We start from the raw sequence: 19973 nt of genomic DNA, 5'->3' as shown, positions 1-19973 counted from the left end.
CCTATCACGAGACAGAAGTCCGCAACTCACTCCGGCGCTCTTTTGTTACATTCGAGCCATGAAACTCAAGAATGGAAGAAAGACGAAATCAATGTGGCGCAGCGCCACTGACATTTTAAATACGCTCCCAAAAGGTGACCTGCCGCTTGCGCGCCGACGTCATCTTCTAAACGCGGTTCTAATCCGGACGGCGACCTTCAACGTGGGTCGGCATGCCGTGTGTGCGGCGCTCGGCGCGTTTACGCAATGTCGAGCGATACGGTAAAAGGAAATGGAAAGAGTTTGGAACGATTCACGCTTATTTAAAAGTGATAAAAATGAATAAAAACCTGATTTAAAAATGTACTTTTAAAGGAGCGCTGGCCATGAGTGTCATCTATCCATTCATAATAAAATAAATAAATAAACGTAGAAGAAGAAGAATTAGTGTCACGGCCCCCCCTGGTGGTGGTGCCAAGAAGGGCATGGATGAACCCAGGCAATGTAATGGCAGAGATTTTCATCATTTTTCTTTTTAGTTTCAGGCACTTTGATGCACTTTTTTCAGTTTTGGACTAAGCTATAAACCCTAAAAAATCATTAACAGTTGTTGGAAGTTGATTTATATTATTTATTCATATATTATTATCGTTAAGACAGGTTTAGGTATACTTCTACAAGTTTTAAATATCATAACCTTATTTATAGTCAGCACGTCAAAATTTTTTTCTTTCCTGGGGGGGTTTGGCCAAATATAATTGAGAAGCACTGGCGTAATATTAGATAAGAAATAGTCAAGAGTGTCAGCGAGCCACCATAAAAACGTATTTGAAGAGAATTATTTTTATTACTATTTTAAAAGACAAGAATCCTCACACATGGCACTGAAAGAGTCAAGTGAGAATCCCGAGAAATAATTTAATTTTGAAGACAAACTTTAAGTCAAAGATCACTTTAACCCTTTCACTACCAAGCACAAACAGTCTTCTTTTTTTTTCCCCCCGAAAAACAAATCTTGTGGCATATTTTGCTTGGTAATAACTCTAGGATACTTGGAAAATTCGTTTAAAAATTCCTACTTTCATAGATTAGGTTACAGGACCTGGGCTTTTTTTTGTCGCATTGGTATTTCATAATAATAATAATAATTATAATAATAATACGCCGCAGCAACAAAAAAAAACAAAAACAAAAAAAAAAAACAGAAAAACAAAACTTGTGGCATATTTTGCTTGGTAATTACTCTAGGATACTTGGAAAATTCGTTTAAAAATTCCTACTTCCATAGATTAGGCTACAGGCCCTGGGCTTTTTTTTGTCCCATTGGTATTTCATAATAATAACAACAAAAACAACAATAATAATAGTAATAATAATAATAATAATAATAATAATAAGCCGCAGCAACAAAAATTGAGCAAAAAAACATCTTTTGTCACGGGATAAGCCGCAGGCTTAGTAATACGGTATTTCCGTAGTACAAGAGCGCTAATTCACAACATTTGTACAGTACACCGCAACCTATCTTGACAGTGGGCCCAGCACTGGCTTATTATGTATGAAAACGTTGCTAAATGCCACTAGAATCCCTACAGAGGTGTGCAATGAAGCGCTGGGACGCCTTTTCATCTTATTCCTACCATTCCTACACCATCTGCGGTTTTTTTCCGAAAAAATTTTTTCCGACGCATCGTCCCACGGGAGTGAAAGGGTTCAAATGAATTCTTAACTTTGTTTTAAATACTACACACATCTCAAAGGCTTATTTGACGCAGTATAAAACAAAAAAGTGGGAGGACATACTTGGAGTAGTGAGAGGTGCCCAGACTTGTAGTCTAAAGCGCTTTGGTGCCAATTCGACATTTTGGCAGCAGCGGCGCTATGGCTTTAAGTGTTTGCGCTCACCGTTGTGGGACATGCCCACCGACAGGCACTTCTGGAAGCGGCAGTATTGGCACTTGTTGCGGTTCTTCTTTTGGATCTTGCAGCGCCGTTCGCACTTGTCGTAGTCCAGCTTCAGGCGGATGGTCCGCCGAAAAAAGCCCTGAAAGGCAAAACGGTTGGAGTGCGTTATGTCGTGTCCACCGGCGGTGCAAATGCAAGCAAACATGTTTACAGGAAGGAATACGGCCGTGTCGGGACACGCAAAGGCGAAAGTTAAAACGAAACACCGCAGCAGTGGAAATGAAGACGCCGCTCATGGATTTAACGTCGCTTTTTTTTTTCATGTGACTTTGAAACGTTTGATTTTCTTGATCTACAGAGGTCCATTTGCCAAGGGAAGATCAGTTGTGTTTAACTTTGAACAAGGAAAAGTTTGGATTCGATCTCAGCTTCGGCGTTGATTTCTCTTTGTTTTGTTGAGCACAAAACAGATTTTTAACTGATGTGTTTTGGGAGTGTTTGGCTTGACAAACTCCAGACACCCCCCACTGCCCCCCCCCCCAACACACACACACACACACACACACACACCACTCTAACAATCCTCCCCTGAGAACTGAATCCAAATTTATAACATATATGACAGCATTCCTAGAAGTAGAAAAGAGCAACCGCTGTAAGAAAAAGAAAAAAAACATTACATTTACTCAATTAAAATGAGGCAACGGATAAAAGGTATTTTATTCAATAATTAAATATTAATCGAGACACTAAATACTTGTTTATTTAATGAGTAGCTATGAATCAAAAACGCCTATACAAAAATATTGAATTGATATGAAACCTAAAACATTCTAAAACACAAATGTAATTACGCATTTAAAAAATGAATTTAACGTGAATTTCTCTTCTTGTTTACCATTCAAAGCTACTCATATTAAACTGATAACTATTAAGGGTTTCGTTTAATTAACTCATTCAGTGTCATGGAAGAGAATTCTCGTTTTTTTTAGAATATTAATAGTAAAAAAAAAAATCATAAAATTCTCGTCAAATACATTTTTTTATGGAGAGAAGCTGACACACTTGACTAGTGCTTACCTAATATAAGCCAATTAAACGCTGTAGTGCTTACTGTGACCGTTGGATGGCAGTGTTTCCCCACTTACAACACAGCTGTTCTTTACCCATGTTAATTGAGAAATTTGATCATAGATTTTTAGAAATAATAACTATCATAAGGTAGCCACCCTTTCCAGCTTCTTCTGAATTGCCAAAGTGCATTTTTTTAGTCCATGCTTGGTGCACTGTGAAACCCCTCAATAGCAAAAAAAAAAGTGCTCCATAAAAAGTAGTATACTGTACATGTCGACCTTTGCCCTCGAGTTCCACTGAAAACGTCTCAACGGGTCAACCATTAACCCAAACTCGATTAGGTCACATGACCAATGCGTCAGTCATGACCCTCAATCTCCAGCATTGTAAAACAGATCTCACACCACAAAAGATGAAGAAAAAAAAATATACCTTAAAGTCATTTTGAATATTCTTCAATTTTCCACAGCTAACCTACATATGCATGGTAGAAGGAAAAAAATATTCATAAACAAATATGCCGTTAAATATGTATAGTTTGCAAAGTGTGTGCACAAGGGTTAATGGATATTTTAATCATACTTAAACCAAAACATTTTAACTTTCAAACGATCGGTTTGACCCACGTAAAAAAAACAAACAAATGGTCCAAATAGCAGGGCGCTAACAATAAACCCACGAATGGAGACACAGCGGGAAACATGACAACATTCTAACTATAAGAAGTACAACGATCATTAAGCCGAGGTCCTGTCGGGTCACGGCGGAGCGCGGCAGATGAACAAGCTGATCGTCGCCGACGGGAAACTGGAGTAGCGAAGCGCTTGTTCGCGTGAATCATTTACGTGCGAGATCGTCGTCGTCGTCTCACCTTGCAGCCCTCGCAGGCGTGGACGCCGTAGTGGTAGCCCGAGGCCCGGTCGGCACACACCCGACACTCCAGGCTGAGCGATGACGACGAAGGGGAAGGCGAGAAGTCCTCCTGGCTCGCCGCCGCCCCGTAAACCACGGATGACGACGGGCTGGACGCCGGCGTCAGGGCATCTGCCAAGCGACGGAGCGGGACGTGATTATGCATGTCGTTAGCCGGGTACAAAATCGTCTTCGGTATTTTCGCCTTGAAATACATTTGAAAAACTGCTAACTCGGGGTTTAGAACTCGATAAGGACTTTTGGCAAGTTTGTGGTGTTTGTTCCATTGCTGTTGACTTGAATCTCAGCGGAGATGAGCGGATTGCTATGTTAGCTTGTTATGCTAGCCGTCGAATGTCATACTGTTAGGAAGTTTCACATGATGGTTCATTTCAAAAGATGACACAACCGTCTGATGGTATGCAGAAGCTATTTATGACTTTGGTCAAAAAGATGACAATGAGGACATAAGCATGGAGCGCTACATTAGCTTCGCGCTTTAGCCGGCCACTGGCTATGCGCTATACGTTTACAATCAAAAGATAATGTTTAATATTTTGTTTGACATTACAAGAGCGGTTGATAGACTGAGTCAATGGGCGAGTAGCTTTTGATGTCTTATCACAATGATGTAAATGAAAATATAAGCAAAGACGGCTACGTTAGCTTCTCGGGTTAGCCGCTGAGCGTGTACACGGTGGCCTACATTTCCAATCAAAAGTTAGTGTTATTATGGCTCTTGTTTTCAAGTAAGATATGACAATTGTGATTGATTTCATTTATTGAGAAGACTGTTATGCGGTGTCAATATTTGTGGGGCTTTTTATGACTTTTGTCACAAAAATATGCTAACTTCTTAGGTAGGGTGACCAAATGTCCCGTTTTAACCGGCATGATTCTAATTTTGAGGCCAGGGACACAACTTCCAGTCAACAAGTCAATTGTTTGAGCCATGTGTATATCCAACACACAGATGTAACAAAGATTCATATAATAATCCAATTAAAATGACTTTAAACTGTTTACTTTCACGTCATACCAAAACCAGAACTGCTTCCTACTTCCGTGTCGAAGAATCATGAGTAAGGATATCCGACCATGGCAGCTGAGCTTTCTGGCGGCATGTTTCCATTCTGGTACAAAAATTGCTTTTCAATTTTATGACCAATTTCAGGACTTTGCTTTCAACGGTGGCAGTTGACAGAAGGTGAGTTCATTGACCACTCAAATAGCGGCATCTCAAACATTTACGGAAACTTTCGTTCAATACATCAAACGGCAATGAGTAGTCCGTGAGCACGGTGGAAACATTTTGTGATTTTTTTCGACAAACCAAAATCAGACAACGGCACGTCAACTCAAACCGAAAAGTTAGCTTCCTGCGCTAGCTGGTAACTGACTAGCTTCTTGTGATGAATAGGTAAAGTTCTCGTATTTGATTTCAGATCAGGTCGACTTGCCTCCCGTCGATAAACAAAAGGTGATTTTCCATTCACGATTGCCAGCAGTTTGCCCGTTCCGTCATGTGAATGGAACCGGGTACAGAAATAGTCCAACAGACTGGCACTAAAGCTGGTCCACATGATTTGAGAGATGCCAGAACAGCGGCCAAAAAGTCCCGCCTGTTACACACTTCGCGTAACGACGCTAAAACCCAAACACCGCGTTCTTTTCCATGATCAAATGTTTCCGGTCCGGCACCCCTGCGGCTACCTCTCGCATGCTCCAATCTCCCCCCCCTAAAAAACAATTGCCTTTATAGAACTTTTTGCAGCGTCTTCGCTTGTTGCATAATTTGGAAGGAGCGTCCATTTTCCCATCTGTCCACCTCATCTTCTATTCAGGAGGGAACAGAAGCCCAGTGGATGTTTCCCGAGAGGTGCTTTGGGCAGGCTTTGGAATGCGGTGGGGAAGGGATTTCCAGTTACGGAGAAGAACGAGGGAGCGCATGGAAATGAAGTCCAAAAATATCAACGGAAAGAAAAAGGCTTAAAAACGTTCAAAATCAAGGATTTACAAGCCGAGTCGGCATCGGCTTTCCTTGCTCCGGTTGAATATCCGGATTCGGACGGAACATATTAGGGATTAAGGGACTACCGCTTAAAAACAACGGCGAGGAGATTACGCTGAGCTGCTGAGGAAACACTTTGAAATTAGCATGTTCACAGATTGCGCGTGCTGTTAGCGAAAGGTTCAAAAGACCGCCATGTTTCAAAGAGTTTTGCGTCACAGATGAGTTTGGGTGCCTCCCAGAAACGGCAAATTCAAAATTATTATAATTTTTTTTAATTTATTTTTTCTATTAACCACATAAACTGGCTGTATAACCCGTATCCTTGCTAACAATAAACGTAATTGGACGAGCAAGAGGGCAGACGTCAGTTGGCTTTTAGTAGGCGGTGCCTGTTGCAGCTAATGGCAGCTCGGGTTAGCTGAGGTTGTTACAGCATCATTTTCGATAAAAGAAGCGAGCAAACTGCACCACCATCCGAGTCAATCTTTGTTCGCAAATTACTAAACGGAGAGGATGATGTAAAGGTTCTGATGTCTCCAGCGGATTGTATTCTATTTGACTCTTATGAATTGCGGTCTTTTGGCATAAAACTGCTAATCGATTAAAATTTTCTTAAAGGGAACTAATGTACTTGGTTCGAAGTGGTCTTATTTTATCATTGGTTTGCACTCAGCAATTAAGTTAGCTGTGTTGACCTGTGTGCCAAGTTTTTGCCATTAATTATTTATTTATTTTAGTTTATTTATTATTATTTGCAAGTATCAAGTCTTGAAGCCTTGTTTATCTACTGCTTGTTTAAAAATGGGCAATAAATAGATATGTTGACATGATGAATAATCGTGATGAATAATCGTGATTTCAATGTTGACCAAAATAATCGAGGTTATTATTTTGGCCATAATTGTGCAACTCTAGTATTTATGGTAAAATGAAATTGAGCTGCGTCGCGAGGAAAAGGAAAAACAACTGCGAGGAGCACATTCAACCTTACACTGGTGAGGCATTCACTGACACCTCACAATGTGGGAAATCCGAGACACACTAAAATTGGGGAAGTACGGCCATTCATGACCAAACCCCAAAAAGACTGGTCGTTAACGCAGCTTTAGGCACATGTGATGTTATTTTCAATCCAAAGCAAAAACATAAAAATAATTTAATTATCAGATTAATTAATTAAAGTGATAGAAATGGATGTACTATGTATAGGCCAGCAGAAATTACCCGCGCAACAAAAGAATTCTGTCCTATGATATTGCATGACTAGGTGTGCCCTCAAATCATCAAGATGATTGATAATTGTGTGCAGGTATGCGCAACAGATAATATGCTGCAATAATCTTTGTTTCTGGTATGTTAAAAATGTCCAAGTAAACGTCATCAAGTTCGACCAGCGTCATTAAACGGATTTTGGGAGTGAACACTTTTGTATTGGGGCTGTATTACAAATAAGTCATTTGAGTACCTGGTTTAAAAATGATTGAGGTAATTAGTTTCTGCCTACTTATTTAGTGTATGCTGTCAAAATGATGTCAAGCTAACCGCAGAGATTCAGCACAATGAAGAGGCTAACCTAAAAAAAAAAATTAGCTTCCCAAATAACATATTGATGTCATTGCCTTTCGAAGCTGATTCCAGCAACGTTTTCACGGTAAACCAGCTGACTCCTCACCGACGTTAACGACGAGTTAATTTGCTAAATATGCTAATTAAGGATGAAGAAAAAAAAGACTTACACTGACGTTGTATAATACGGTGCATTATTTTGTGTATAACATTAGCAGCTAGCAGCGAATGTGCACGGCAGTAGATGCTAACAGTGTTAGCGGCTAGCTGCATTTAATTACCCCATACAAACTGGCCTTAGTCGTCGAATTAGTTTAAAAAGGGAGTTTGATAGATGTAAATGACACAACTGAAATTTGCCGTTCCTACTGATCACTTTTTGATCAAAGTAGGCTATTTGTCATTTTAGCCCTAAAAAAATGCTACTTTGGTTTTGATTGATTATTGAAAACATGTACAAACACATTGCACATATTTCATATGTACGCTCGACAATTTTTGTATTTTTAATACTAAATGTTTAACTCTTTTTGACCAGTTGTATTTCTATTGTTCTATTATTTTATAGCAGTTGTTTCAATTGACACCTTGCACAGATACACACATTTGCTTTAGCTGTGGAGTGCCCCCTGGTGGCTGGTAAAACAAAACGAAAGATAAGCCGCAATGGACATTTAGCCGAAGGGCTCAACTCACGAGAAAAAAGTTGTGGCTTATAGTCCAAAATGTAACTATATATTTTTATCCAAATGCCTAATTTTTTGATAGAATTTTGTTGGTAGGACATCCAGATCCCAAAAACTCACCGAAGATCATGGAACCTTCCGAACCGTTGCTGGACGATTGGTACTCGGGGGCGTCGTAGGAGCTGAGGGTACTGCTGTCCATGGACTGCGAGATGTCGTGGAACTCCTCCATGCCGCCGATAAAGTCGTCATGGGCGCACAGCGGGCTCCCCAACATGGAGTCCTCCAGGGGTGACGGCGGGCGGTAGTGACTCTCAACGTCGACCATGGCCGCGTCGAGAGGGCGTGTGTGGGGGGGCGCAGGGTCGGCCGGCCGGCGAGCTCACTCCTCACGCTGGAAATGACGAGAAACAAAAGGGCGGGAAATGTCGTCAAACATTCGCTGCCATTGACGTGCGTATACATCAATAAAGTTTTTCAACAGGGATGGGCGGGGGAGCGTTTGATGCAGTAAATTTCAACTTTGATGATTGCTACGTCGATTTAAATATGGGTGGTATATTATCAAAGATTTCTATTCCTTACTTTGAATTGCATGCAGGTAATATTTGTGTTACAAGTGTGGAAACACTGCCATCCAGTGGTCACAGTTATCACTACAGTGCTAAATTTGCTTATATTAGGTAAGCATTAGTCAAGGGTGTCAGCTACCCTGCATAAAAAAACGTATTTGATGAGAATTTTATTATTATTATTACTATAATATAACAGCAGTGTCATATAGCTTGCCCTGTGATTGTGTGATTATGCTAACAGCTAAAAAAGTGAAACAGGGTAAGAATGTAAGTCTGGGCTGGCTAGGAGACTCCAGTTGAAAAGACGCTTTTTCCACACGTGTCTTCCACCTGATATTCCAAACTCGAGACCTCCGCATGTAAACTAGGTCAATCTTCAGTAAGCCCCTCTCATCAGGCACCGTTAAGTCCATCAAAGACTGGGGGAGGGGTTGGAATACGGGGGGCACGGAGAGTTGGCGCAAGGGCGGTTTCGGGCGGTCCGATAGCAGCTGCCGCTAGTTCTGGTGCTCTTGTGCACGCTGCTTGACTTGAGTTTGACCTCAGTTTGTCTTTGAAACACAGAACAGAGCAGTATGTCTCACAAAGACATATTTGGACGTAGCTTTCAAGAGTCCCGAACATTCAGTCCCAGTTACTTTGTTTATTTATATATACGGAAAACTATGTAAAGACCCTCAGACCTATTCTCCAAAAAAGAAGTCCAAAAAAAAAAAAAAGTAACATAAAGCGTCCTGTTTTGCGGTTACATTCCACAAAAATAAATAATTACATTATTATTTATTTGTCCACAAAAAAAATAATCAACATAAAGTGTCAGACCTGTTCTCAAAAAATAAATATACATATATATTTAAATATCCTGTATTGGGATTACAGTGGAGATGTCTTTATAAGAATACATCATTAACTTAATTATTAATCAATATTTGTCCCCAAAAAAGAATCAACATAAAGTGTCAGACCTGTTCTCAAAAAGAAATAATTATGAATAAATATTTGTCACCTGAAAAACTTTAAGTGACACATTAAGTGTCCCCTTTTGGGCTCATAGTAGAGATGTGTTCATAAACATAAATCATGAACTTGACAGGTAACGAGAGGTGGCATGTGACAAGTTGGGTCCAACCATTCTAGTACGGGGGAGAATATGACTTTTTACTATAATTGCATAACTTACTGAACGTAAAATTTGTTATGAACTTATATTTTCCTGAAACAATTCATGAATTCAACATTTATTTTGAAACAATTTTTGTATGTTTTATTTAAAATCTCGAGTATCCCCAATTGAGAACCGCTGAGCTAGCACACACACGTCCTCTCTTCATAATAATGCGTTTTCATTACTTCACTATTTTCCAAAACACACACAAGGTAAACATGGTACAAATCGATTCTGTTGCAACCGATTTTAACAGGAAACATTGTTTTGGTTGGTGAACATTTCAGAAAATGGAAAAAAAAATCTTACTTTTTAACACTTTCAACATAGGTTGCAAACTGAGCCTGCGTTTGCGTACATCCTCGACCGCCTGCCAGCCAATCACAGCATAGCGATTGCGCAACATAGCCCCGCCTCCGGGTAATTTGCAGTTTTCGATGACTCATGCAGCAATATACTCAAACAACTATACATGCTTCTTAGCATCGCTCGATGGAAAGCTTGAAATCCTTCCCGACTAATCGCTACTTAGCACGGGCACATATTAAGCCGTTTCCTCATGGCTGCGAGGAACCAATCGAGTGCGAGCGCTCGTCATAGCGCTATAGTGTTATGTCAACAGACACCCAGTGCAAACATCTTGTTCTATTTCAATAACATACTTTTCACAGCTTATGATTTCAGCGCAATGAACTGAGCTGACCTTCAGCAAAAGTCCAATAGCCTAACAGCGGTTTTCCCAACTCCGTACACTTTTTTTTAAAAAGCCCTCTTTTTACTTTTATGCACTTTTTTTTTTTTTGCAAAGCCCCCCAGGGAAGAGACCCCCCCCCCCCCCCACACACACACACACACACTCATCATGGTGACGAATTAATTATTAATTAAGAGTTAATTATTATCTTAATTATTATCAGAGTTTACAAGTTACATAAGTAAAAAAAAGACTTCAAATTTATTAAAAAAACAATTCAACCTCTACTACATGCATTTCGATTAATGACCATATTTACAAGTTTCTCAATTATTATTATTAAATCTTACAGGTAAAAAAAAAAAATAATTTTTCAACAAAATAAACTAAGGGAAACAAAAAAAATAATCAAAACTATTTTTTGTGGATTTTTGCAGGTTTACCTTGCTATTTTTCGAGATATTTTTCCTTCATCGCAGTTGGACCAGACATAAAACTATTGGTTTTATGTGTTAAAATAAATTAAGTATATATATATATATATATATATATATATATATATATATATATATATATATATATATAAATTCAAAACTTTTTTTGCACATTTCTTCACTATTTTTCTTGATATTTTCCCTTCTTAGTTGGGCCAGACATAAAAAAAGCTTTTCTGTATTAAAAAAAAAAATCTACGCAATAAACAAGAGAACACGAATTATTTTTTTAATAAAAAAAAAAAAATAAAAATGTCTGAATGATAATCGAGTACATGACATGGCGCACCTGTTTTTAGACTTTGATCGACCCTTGTAATGATGTATTTTAACATGTTACGTAAATATCCCCTTCTAGAATTAGCTGATAAAGGCTGCAGAAATGATAAAAAGAGACATTAAAGAGAGCATTATGCTTCAAAGACAACTTATCGCTATGGCGACAAAGCCTTTGTGCTATAGATGCCAAATGGAAACATTTACGCCAAAAATGGTCATTTGTGCATTACACCCCCAAAAAATGCTCATTTTTATTTTTTCGATTCCGCTATAGACATCAGGGAGCTGGAGTCGATCCCATACCATACGCGGATAAAACCACAGAACACCAAAATCCCCAAGATTCGAACCCAGAATCTCAAAACTGTGAGGCGGGCTCGCTAACCGCTATGTTACTTTCTACCATGCTAGCGTAAAGTGAATTTCAGTTCGCAAGCGTGAAGTGAATTTCAGTTCGGAAGACATGTTAGCAACTAACAGATTGCAGATTACTTATCATGAATAAATGATCAATTTTAATCACAAACATAAATTTTGGATCATATGCAGCAAAATTTTGAGCAGGCAATGCTAGTTGACAAACTAACCTGTTTTTGTGTTTTCACTCCCCCTGAGAAAGTTGCCAACTTGTAGGTGGACGCATCGACTTCAAACTGGCTTTGTTGTAATCGAATCTTCTTCTTTTGTGCGACAATTTGAACAGCCTGATCAAAAGTGCCCTCTGCTGGTTGGTGTCAAGTAGTGCACTTTTGTTTGGACACAGCTCAGTGGTTCTTCCACTTTTTGCACTATTTGCGCCAAGCATTTCCGGAATGAGCAAAAAAAAAAAAAAAGTTTTGGCACCAATGTTTGATTGATTAAACTTTCGAACTAATTTTTAGAGCAAACCTGAGGCGTATTTTATTGTACAAATCCTTAAGATATACTGTGAAAACATTAATATTTCATTTCATCGCTCGGGATATTGCGTCACTGTAAAAAAGATTTTCGCCACTTTAGCATTTTCGTGAACCCTAACCCTAAACATTGTAACTAATACATGAAACATTGCTTTTTTTTTTTTACTTGGCTGACTCGGTGCAAACTCTCTCCTCGTCAACTGGCACCAAAACTAAACTAAACGACGTGGATAAGCTCGGCATGTATTTATTCTTTCATAGGCGGTTGTGTAGGGAATGTAAACTTCTTTTGAAGGGAATTTTTCTCATGCCATGTTTATCTGGTGGGGCGGGGTCGGTGTAGCGCAAAATAAGAAAGGAATTCTTAGAAATGCATCAATGAAGGAAAACACCACTTTTGCTGTGTTTGGGGTGAGAAATCAACATTGTAGCGTGGTCAAACGTTCCAAAAAGTTCATTTTTTTTATCATTAATTCAGCCCTCTTGTTATGTTAGTTTCTCAGGTACAGCAAAAATGTTCTAACTTATCATTACAACTCTTTAAACTGCAATTCTCTTAGTTAACCCATATCAGCAAACCTATCGCATAAATAATCTATACATTATCCGTATTTGTTGTATGTCATTTGACACGCTCACTCAGCACAGCGGCGCTCGTACCAGATGAGGCGGATAAACGTGCTGAGAAGACCAGCCCGGCGTGTGGAGGCCCTCTGACTCTTCACCCCCTCCAGGGGTGGAAGTGGAACAACGCGAGGTTAGTTTTTACAGCCGGCGTGGGGTACAAAGGATTCACCATCAACCCTCTGCAGAAAAACTGCGTATTTTGCAACGATATGAAAAAATATGCAACAAATTTCAAATAAATCCTCTAATCTGAAAATGATGAAATGCAATGATATTGGAGATGCGGCGACATACGTAGAACAAGGCAGTTGTTCATTTCCGGAACCGCAAACGCGGCTTCTGGATGCTTCAAAAAGATGAACGACGGCATCGTGTGGACAAAAAAAAAAAACCTTTCCAAAAAGCCAATCATCCTACCTTGCTCTTCCAAAAACGTTCTCTCAAGCGTCCCCCTGACAAAATGTGACATCTCATTCCTTTCCCAGGAAATCGAAGGATGATTATTCACCGGTTAATATTTAATCCTCGGTTCCTGCGGAGCGGGTCACGGCGGGCCAGCGAGGAGCACGGAGATCAGGACTACGGTCTCGGGCCCGATGATTCGCTTAACGGTTCTCGACTCACTCATCTGGGACCGTCGCGCTAGCAGTGTCAACATCCAATCGGAGCGTTATCGGGGCGAGCTGATACGGCGGGCCGGCTACTTCTTGTCGCCGTGGCGACGGCGCAAAGGGCAAGGCGTCGGGGTGTGATTGACATTGGACTTTAGTGGCGGGTTAGTGACAGATGGGAGGTGGGCTACAAAATTGCTAAGTCATTGTTTGACGGGTTTATCTTTTGAGCGGCGGTCAGCGGGAAAGCTATTTTTAGATCCGACAGTCGGTTTGCGTGTAGCAATCAGAAAGCGAAGATTTAAGTCGCCGCGCTAGTCTTTTTTCCCACTTGAGACATCAACACCGGAAGTTCTTTCTTGGACATAATTTGGTGACAATACTGCAACATAGCTAGCGGCTAGCTAGCATTTTTATATCATAAATGAATCAATTGGAAAAAAAAACACTAGGGAGCTGAATTTTCTAGATGATTAAAGATGAAAATTTTCAAACTGCAACGATTCTGACATTTCTATGTGATTGCAGCTCAACATGCGAGATTGTGTGTGCAAGAATGATCATTATCCAAATTTTGGACCATATAAGACCATTCTAGTAACGATTTTTGAGATGCATTTTAATAGGATTTATTACATCGATTTTCCTGCAATTTGTGCAAAATTCCATTGAGCCGTGCTTAAAACTATGTCAGCAAACAGAAAATTCTTTGTTGACTCGTGTTTCACCTCAAGACAGTAGGTGGCGGTAGAGACCAGTTAATGGCTATATCTTAAAGTGTCATCATCACGTCACAGACTACAAAGACAGACCATATCATTTTTCAATTTTTTTGTGGGTGTTAATAAATTTAACCTACATACGTATGGGTAGAACTGATGCCACGGAACAATTTTAGTGGTTGAAAGAACAAAAATATTCATAAATAACTAATTATTACGCCTTTAAAAGCATTTCCAAAATTAGGGAAAAAAATGCAACGTGTATAAGGGTGTGCACAAGGTTTAAATAGCTTTGGTTACGCCTAGACACGGCCTTAAAAAATATTTTTCTAAAATTTTCATGACAGTATTTTCCATTCCTCTAATTTCTAGCTTAAATTCCTTCACGTCTTAAATACGGTGTCTGACACTAGTATCGTAGCCATCGCGGAAAACCGATACCTTGAAATAAGAACACGGCATGAGCTTAGAAAATGTGAACGGACAAAAGAAAATTCATAATACAACCACATTGGAATCTGCTTTTCATCCATTCATCCATTTTGTAGAGCCGCTTATTGTGTTGAAATGTGTTAGCAATAGCGCAAAACAATGCTTGCAAATGCCTGACTCGGCATTCGCTCGCACACAATTAACAACAAAGCAACCTAACTGCTTTGTTTCGTGCAAATCAATAGACTCCATTGCCAACCAAGCAGGACAGGATGTTAATGAGTATTGTGTGTTACTCAAGATGAACCCTTGTGTCTCGACACTTAAAAAGTTAGCTTACGTAAAGCTTGGCGGACTCCGACCTCGAAATTGACAGCGTGGTCGTTGGCTACAGGAGAGACACGCGTGTTGAGCTAACAAAAGGCAGAAGTGGAGTGGCGCGCGTGTCAGGGTATCGCGTTACCTTCAAACGTCTACAATGACCTGCTGGTCATAGCACACTGCGGTGTTAAAAAAAAAAAAAAATGGACGCCATACTTTTAAGCCCTGCCCCCTTTCAATGGCAAGACAGAGGTGACACTCACATTGACTCCCTAGAGAGTCAAAAAACAAAAAAAATAAACTCCAAAATAAATCTTATTTTGCTAAATACCATACAGGCAAAAATGTCTTGGGATACTTTTATTTTGAAGTAGATACTGCCATCACAAGTACCTTGAAAATGCAACAAATATCTTTGGTCTTATACCAATACTTGGTCTCAATACCTGCACACCCCTAATTGATAGATAGATAGATAGATAGATAGATAGATAGATAGATAGATAGATGGATAGATGGATAGATGGATAGATGGATGGATGGATGGATGGATGGATGGATGGATGGATGGATGGATGGATAGATAGATAGATAGATAGATAGATAGATAGATAGATAGATAGATAGATAGATAAAACGCTAGCTAGCTAGCTAGTTAGATAAAATGTTAGCTCGCTAGATAGATAGATAGATAGATAGATAGATAGATAGATAGATAGATAGATAGATAGATAGATAGATAGATAGATAAAACGCTAGCTAGCTAGCTAGTTAGATAAAATGTTAGCTCGCTAGATAGATAGATAGATAGATAGATAGATAGATAGATAGATAGATAGATAGATAGATAGATAGATAGATAGATAGATAGAGATAAAAATATTGTATACTGTATCTATCTATCTAGAATCTAGATTATCTACTAGTTAGCATGAGTATCTAGTTAGCTAGCTAGGTAAGACATCTCGCTAGCTAGAACATCAAGCTAACTAGCTTGGTAGAACAGCTAGCTAGCTAGTGAATTAGCTACTTAGAACATCTGTCTATCTGTCTATGTCTAGGTAAGACATCTCGCTAGCTAGAACATCAAGCTAACTAGCTTGGTAGAACAGCTAGCTAGCTAGTGAATTAGCTACTTAGAACATGTGTCTATCTGTCTAGGTAAGACATCTCGCTAGCTAGAACATCAAGCTAACTAGCTTGGTAGAACAGCTTGCTAGCTAGTGAATTAGCTACTTAGAACATCTGTCTATCTGTCTATGTCTAGGTAAGACATCTCGCTAGCTAGAACATCAAGCTAACTAGCTTGGTAGAACAGCTAGCTAGCTAGTGAATTAGCTACTTAGAACATCTGTCTATCTGCCTATGAATTAATTAGCATCTTTATGTTTTCCTGTATGTGGCCCTAGGAGGAAAAAGTTTGGACACCCCTGATTCAAACAATAAAAAAAAAACGAACTTAAAAAAAGTACAAAAAAATGATTCATTGATTATTTTTATTTTAAGTTTTCAATGGCTTGGCAAAATCAACCGCACTTTCGAGGAAAACCACGTATAATTTTCAAACACACCGCTTGACCACAGTATAAGAAAGGCGCATGGAGAATAAAAGAACTGCGCACTGGAGAAGCCACAAGTGTCCACAACAAACAGCGCAGAAGATAGGATGGTAAAAATAGTTATGAAAGCTCTATTTAAGCCACAAGTTGGTCATACTCTAAATAGAAGCTGATGTGTTAGTCAAACAGAGATGACAGTCTCTGTAAGAGCGACCAACCGTCCGGCCGGTCTTATGACGCTGACCGTGAGCAACACATGTTCATTTAGCAACAGGCAACTTGATTTCGAGAGCCCATTGATTTTGTAATATCGCTGCAGTTCATCCAAACTGTAAATCATACAAAACTAGCGCACAATTTGACACATATGGAATATTGCAGCTACCAGTGTGTAATCAAAAGATGAATGAGCTACAAATATTATTGTAAAATGATTATATTTACCGTATTTTACACACCATAAGGCAACAAATTGCCTATTTTAAAACTATTTTCATATATAAGATGCACCGCATTATAAGGTGCATAGAATAGAAGCTACAGTAATGGCTGGGGTTGCGTTATGCATCCGCTAGATAGGTAAATGCGTTTATCTGTTCAAGGGGTCAATTTATAAAACAAGTATGAAATAGAACTGAAAAGATGAAGAGGATCAAAGGTTGTGCTCAAAAAGAGTTTGAAAATATAGTATGTATTAGAAATGTAAAAAATATTTATAAATTGAGTGCAGATCCTAGAAAAAAATGTAACTTTACCGCTGAAATGGTTAAATAGCTTAGTATCCCTTTAAGTATCAGCCACTGGTATCGGCAGCAGCTGATTGGACTCATTACCTTAATATAAGGCACAAACTTATCCTTCCCTTGTATTTTCTTCCGTCAATTATCTCACCCGCCTTATTAGTCACAAAAAATACCAAATATGCAACATTTTCATCATCTTTTTTCTCTCTTTTGTGCAACCATAAAATGTGGGCCCGCCACACAGGAGGGCCAAAACCAAATCAAAAAGACAAACCATCACAGCAACAAAATATGGATTTTGTTTAGTATTTACATAATGAAAGAAGCCCACTCCAGTCTAAACTCATTGCACCTTTCCCTTCTGCCCCACAGACCAAAATAGTGTCAATGTGACCACCACAATGAACACATCAAGGGCCACTGTGCCAAAGCGGGGGCGGGAACGTTCAATGGGACTGTAACGTTCTGGCCAGCTGTTGCGTGCCAAGGTTCAACAGCCTCCATGCTGTGGCAGCAGAGGACTACGAGGACAGCAGACGGCAGTGGCGCAATCCCGCACAAAGAGCCGTTACCATCTGAGCCAGACCGTCCCGCCGGGCGCGCGGGACCTTTCTATTTGCTATGACAGCTGCATGTGTCTCTGATTACATTTTCCAACGTGACACTGGAGTGCCCAGTCGCTCCGTTGAATACTTTGCTGTTCCGATATCTTACTAAAAATCGATTAACTGGCCATATATGTGTTAGCTAGTGTGTAATTAGCTAATGTGTGCAAAAAACCCCAGGTAAAAAACATCAAAATTTTATCCACATATAAAAAATGGTAACAAAATAGTACAACTTGTAAATAATATACATGTATATAATGAAATAACATCATAAATAAAAAATAGAAGGTCACTTTGGAGTGACTTGAGCTAGTTACGGCCATAATCCCATAATGACAATGTGCGCGCGTTCTTGATCATCTCCATCTTATTTTCCATACTGATCATCTTCTTACGTCTACCTTTAACATCACGAACAATCTTGGGATCCATACCTAACCAACTAAAGTTTGGATGATGCACAAAAATGCACAATAAATATGTTATCGTCAGGACTAGTGCGAGATCAAGTCTTTAGCATATATTGGCATCTTAGTGACACTGTGACGCCGACCAATAGCAGACCAGCATCTTAGGGACGTTGTGACGCTGACCAATAGCAGAGCAGCATCTTAGTTATGTATGTAGTGACGTATGCACACTGACCGCCAAGTTTGAATTCTGTAATTGTTGTTGCAGGAAAAATGCCATAGAGATGGGGCCATAAAAACGTAGCATTCCACATCGCAACATGAAAAAAAACGTAAGCCAGGGACACTGTAACACGGGGGTCCACTGTAGTGATATTTGACAGCTCTGCAGGAAATTTGAGAAAGCCTAGTTTGTTAAAAAGTTGAATGCAGCTATTTGCTAACACTGCTCGCACTTTTGTGGCGCTAGTCGCTAACGTTGTAGCCGCTGTTACTTGCTGGCAACAGGTGCTGTATTATACTATGTCAAAGTAATGAAGCCTGTTTTTAAGCGTCCATAATTATCATAATTAGCCATGGAATTTAATTCCAGGACAACAAAGTGTTTTTTTTTTATGTCAGTGATGAGTCAAGTCAACCTTTACGCCATGACATGCTGCCGGTATCTACTTCAAAATAAAAGTAAACCGTGACATTGATGTCCATATGGTTTTTGAGGAAAGTTACTCAGGAACTCGTTTCACAACATCTGAAGTCAATTAATGCTGCTAGCGCTATTAGCCACTAACATTCAAACTGCTAATTGTTAGCCATAAATACCATTAAACGCAACGCAAGGGTCATTCTTTTCTAAGCATCTTTAGTTACATAATTAGCAATCAAAGTTTATTTCAGGACGTTTTGATGTTAAGGATAAAAGTGAGTCGTTACGCTGCGACATGCTACCTGAAGATATTTCAAAATAAAAGTCTACCAAGGCATAGATCTCCATTTGAGAGGGTAAGATTTATTTTGAAGTTTTCGCTTACTTTTAGGAAGGCTTGCGACAGCAGTTAGCTTGACTTTTTCCTGGAAGCGTACGCTAAATAAACAGGTCCCCGAGGTCGAAAAAAAAAATGCCTCGAGCGTTTTCTTTTTCAAGCGAGGTACTCGAATTACCCGAGGACTCGTCGCAAACATACTCAAAATGTTTCGTGCCACACAGTAAACAATTTTTGACTTAATCCAGAATCTCGTGACCTAAAAATAATAATTTTGCTTTGGCGCTCGCGACGTGACGACAGCAATTTTTGTCATTGGTACTAAGGGAGCAAATGTTCCCTTTGAAAGGTGGCCAGGAAGCGCGCAAAGCAGCGCGTCTTCCATTGTGCGATGCTTTGATGCCATTATGAGACACATGATCACATCATAAACCAAACCACAGAGAAGCTGCAGCAGCTGATATCTTGCTTTGTTTTGTTATGTTGTAAACAGGCCCAAATAGCAACTCTCGTCTACCGGCAATATTTGCCCTCTTTTAACCTTACGCTCAAGCTAATGAGACCAATCAATGTGCATTGAAGATGGAAATACCACGCTAATGGAACAAAACAAGCAAAGCCCAGATGGATACAGAAGAAGCCCCTTATCCGTCGACTACTCAATCACTACCAATGACAGATATTGACGTCAAAATATCCATTCAATCCATTTTTGTTA

The 19973-nt window shown here is 39.5% G+C and overlaps 1 protein-coding gene across 4 annotated transcripts in view; it reads right to left on the bottom strand.

Moving 5' to 3' along the window:
- Positions 1–19973, bottom strand: part of pparab (peroxisome proliferator-activated receptor alpha b) — a 35451-nt gene that overhangs the window by 8845 nt on the left and 6633 nt on the right. For 2 of the 4 annotated variants that reach the window (XM_088416230.1, XM_088416229.1), the window contains exons 2-4: positions 8257–8530; positions 3830–4002; positions 1885–2023 (exon numbers count right to left, since the gene is read on the bottom strand). In XM_088416230.1, the coding sequence (XP_088272356.1) occupies positions 1885–2023; positions 3830–4002; positions 8257–8464 (520 nt within the window). In that variant the 5' untranslated portion in view covers positions 8465–8530. Of the gene's footprint in view, positions 1–1884; positions 2024–3829; positions 4003–8256; positions 8531–10185; positions 10305–11930; positions 11992–19973 lie in introns of those variants that run through there. The other 2 variants (XM_088416228.1, XM_088416231.1) reach the window with 2 other exon arrangements.

The sequence above is a fragment of the Hippichthys cyanospilos genome, chromosome 6 (assembly GCF_059441005.1).
Source record: "Hippichthys cyanospilos isolate Australia breed blue-spotted pipefish chromosome 6, RoL_Hcya_1.0, whole genome shotgun sequence".
Lineage (NCBI taxonomy): Eukaryota > Metazoa > Chordata > Actinopteri > Syngnathiformes > Syngnathidae > Hippichthys > Hippichthys cyanospilos.
Note: the sequence above shows the minus strand (reverse complement) of the source record. Positions and strands in the feature narration are given on the sequence as shown.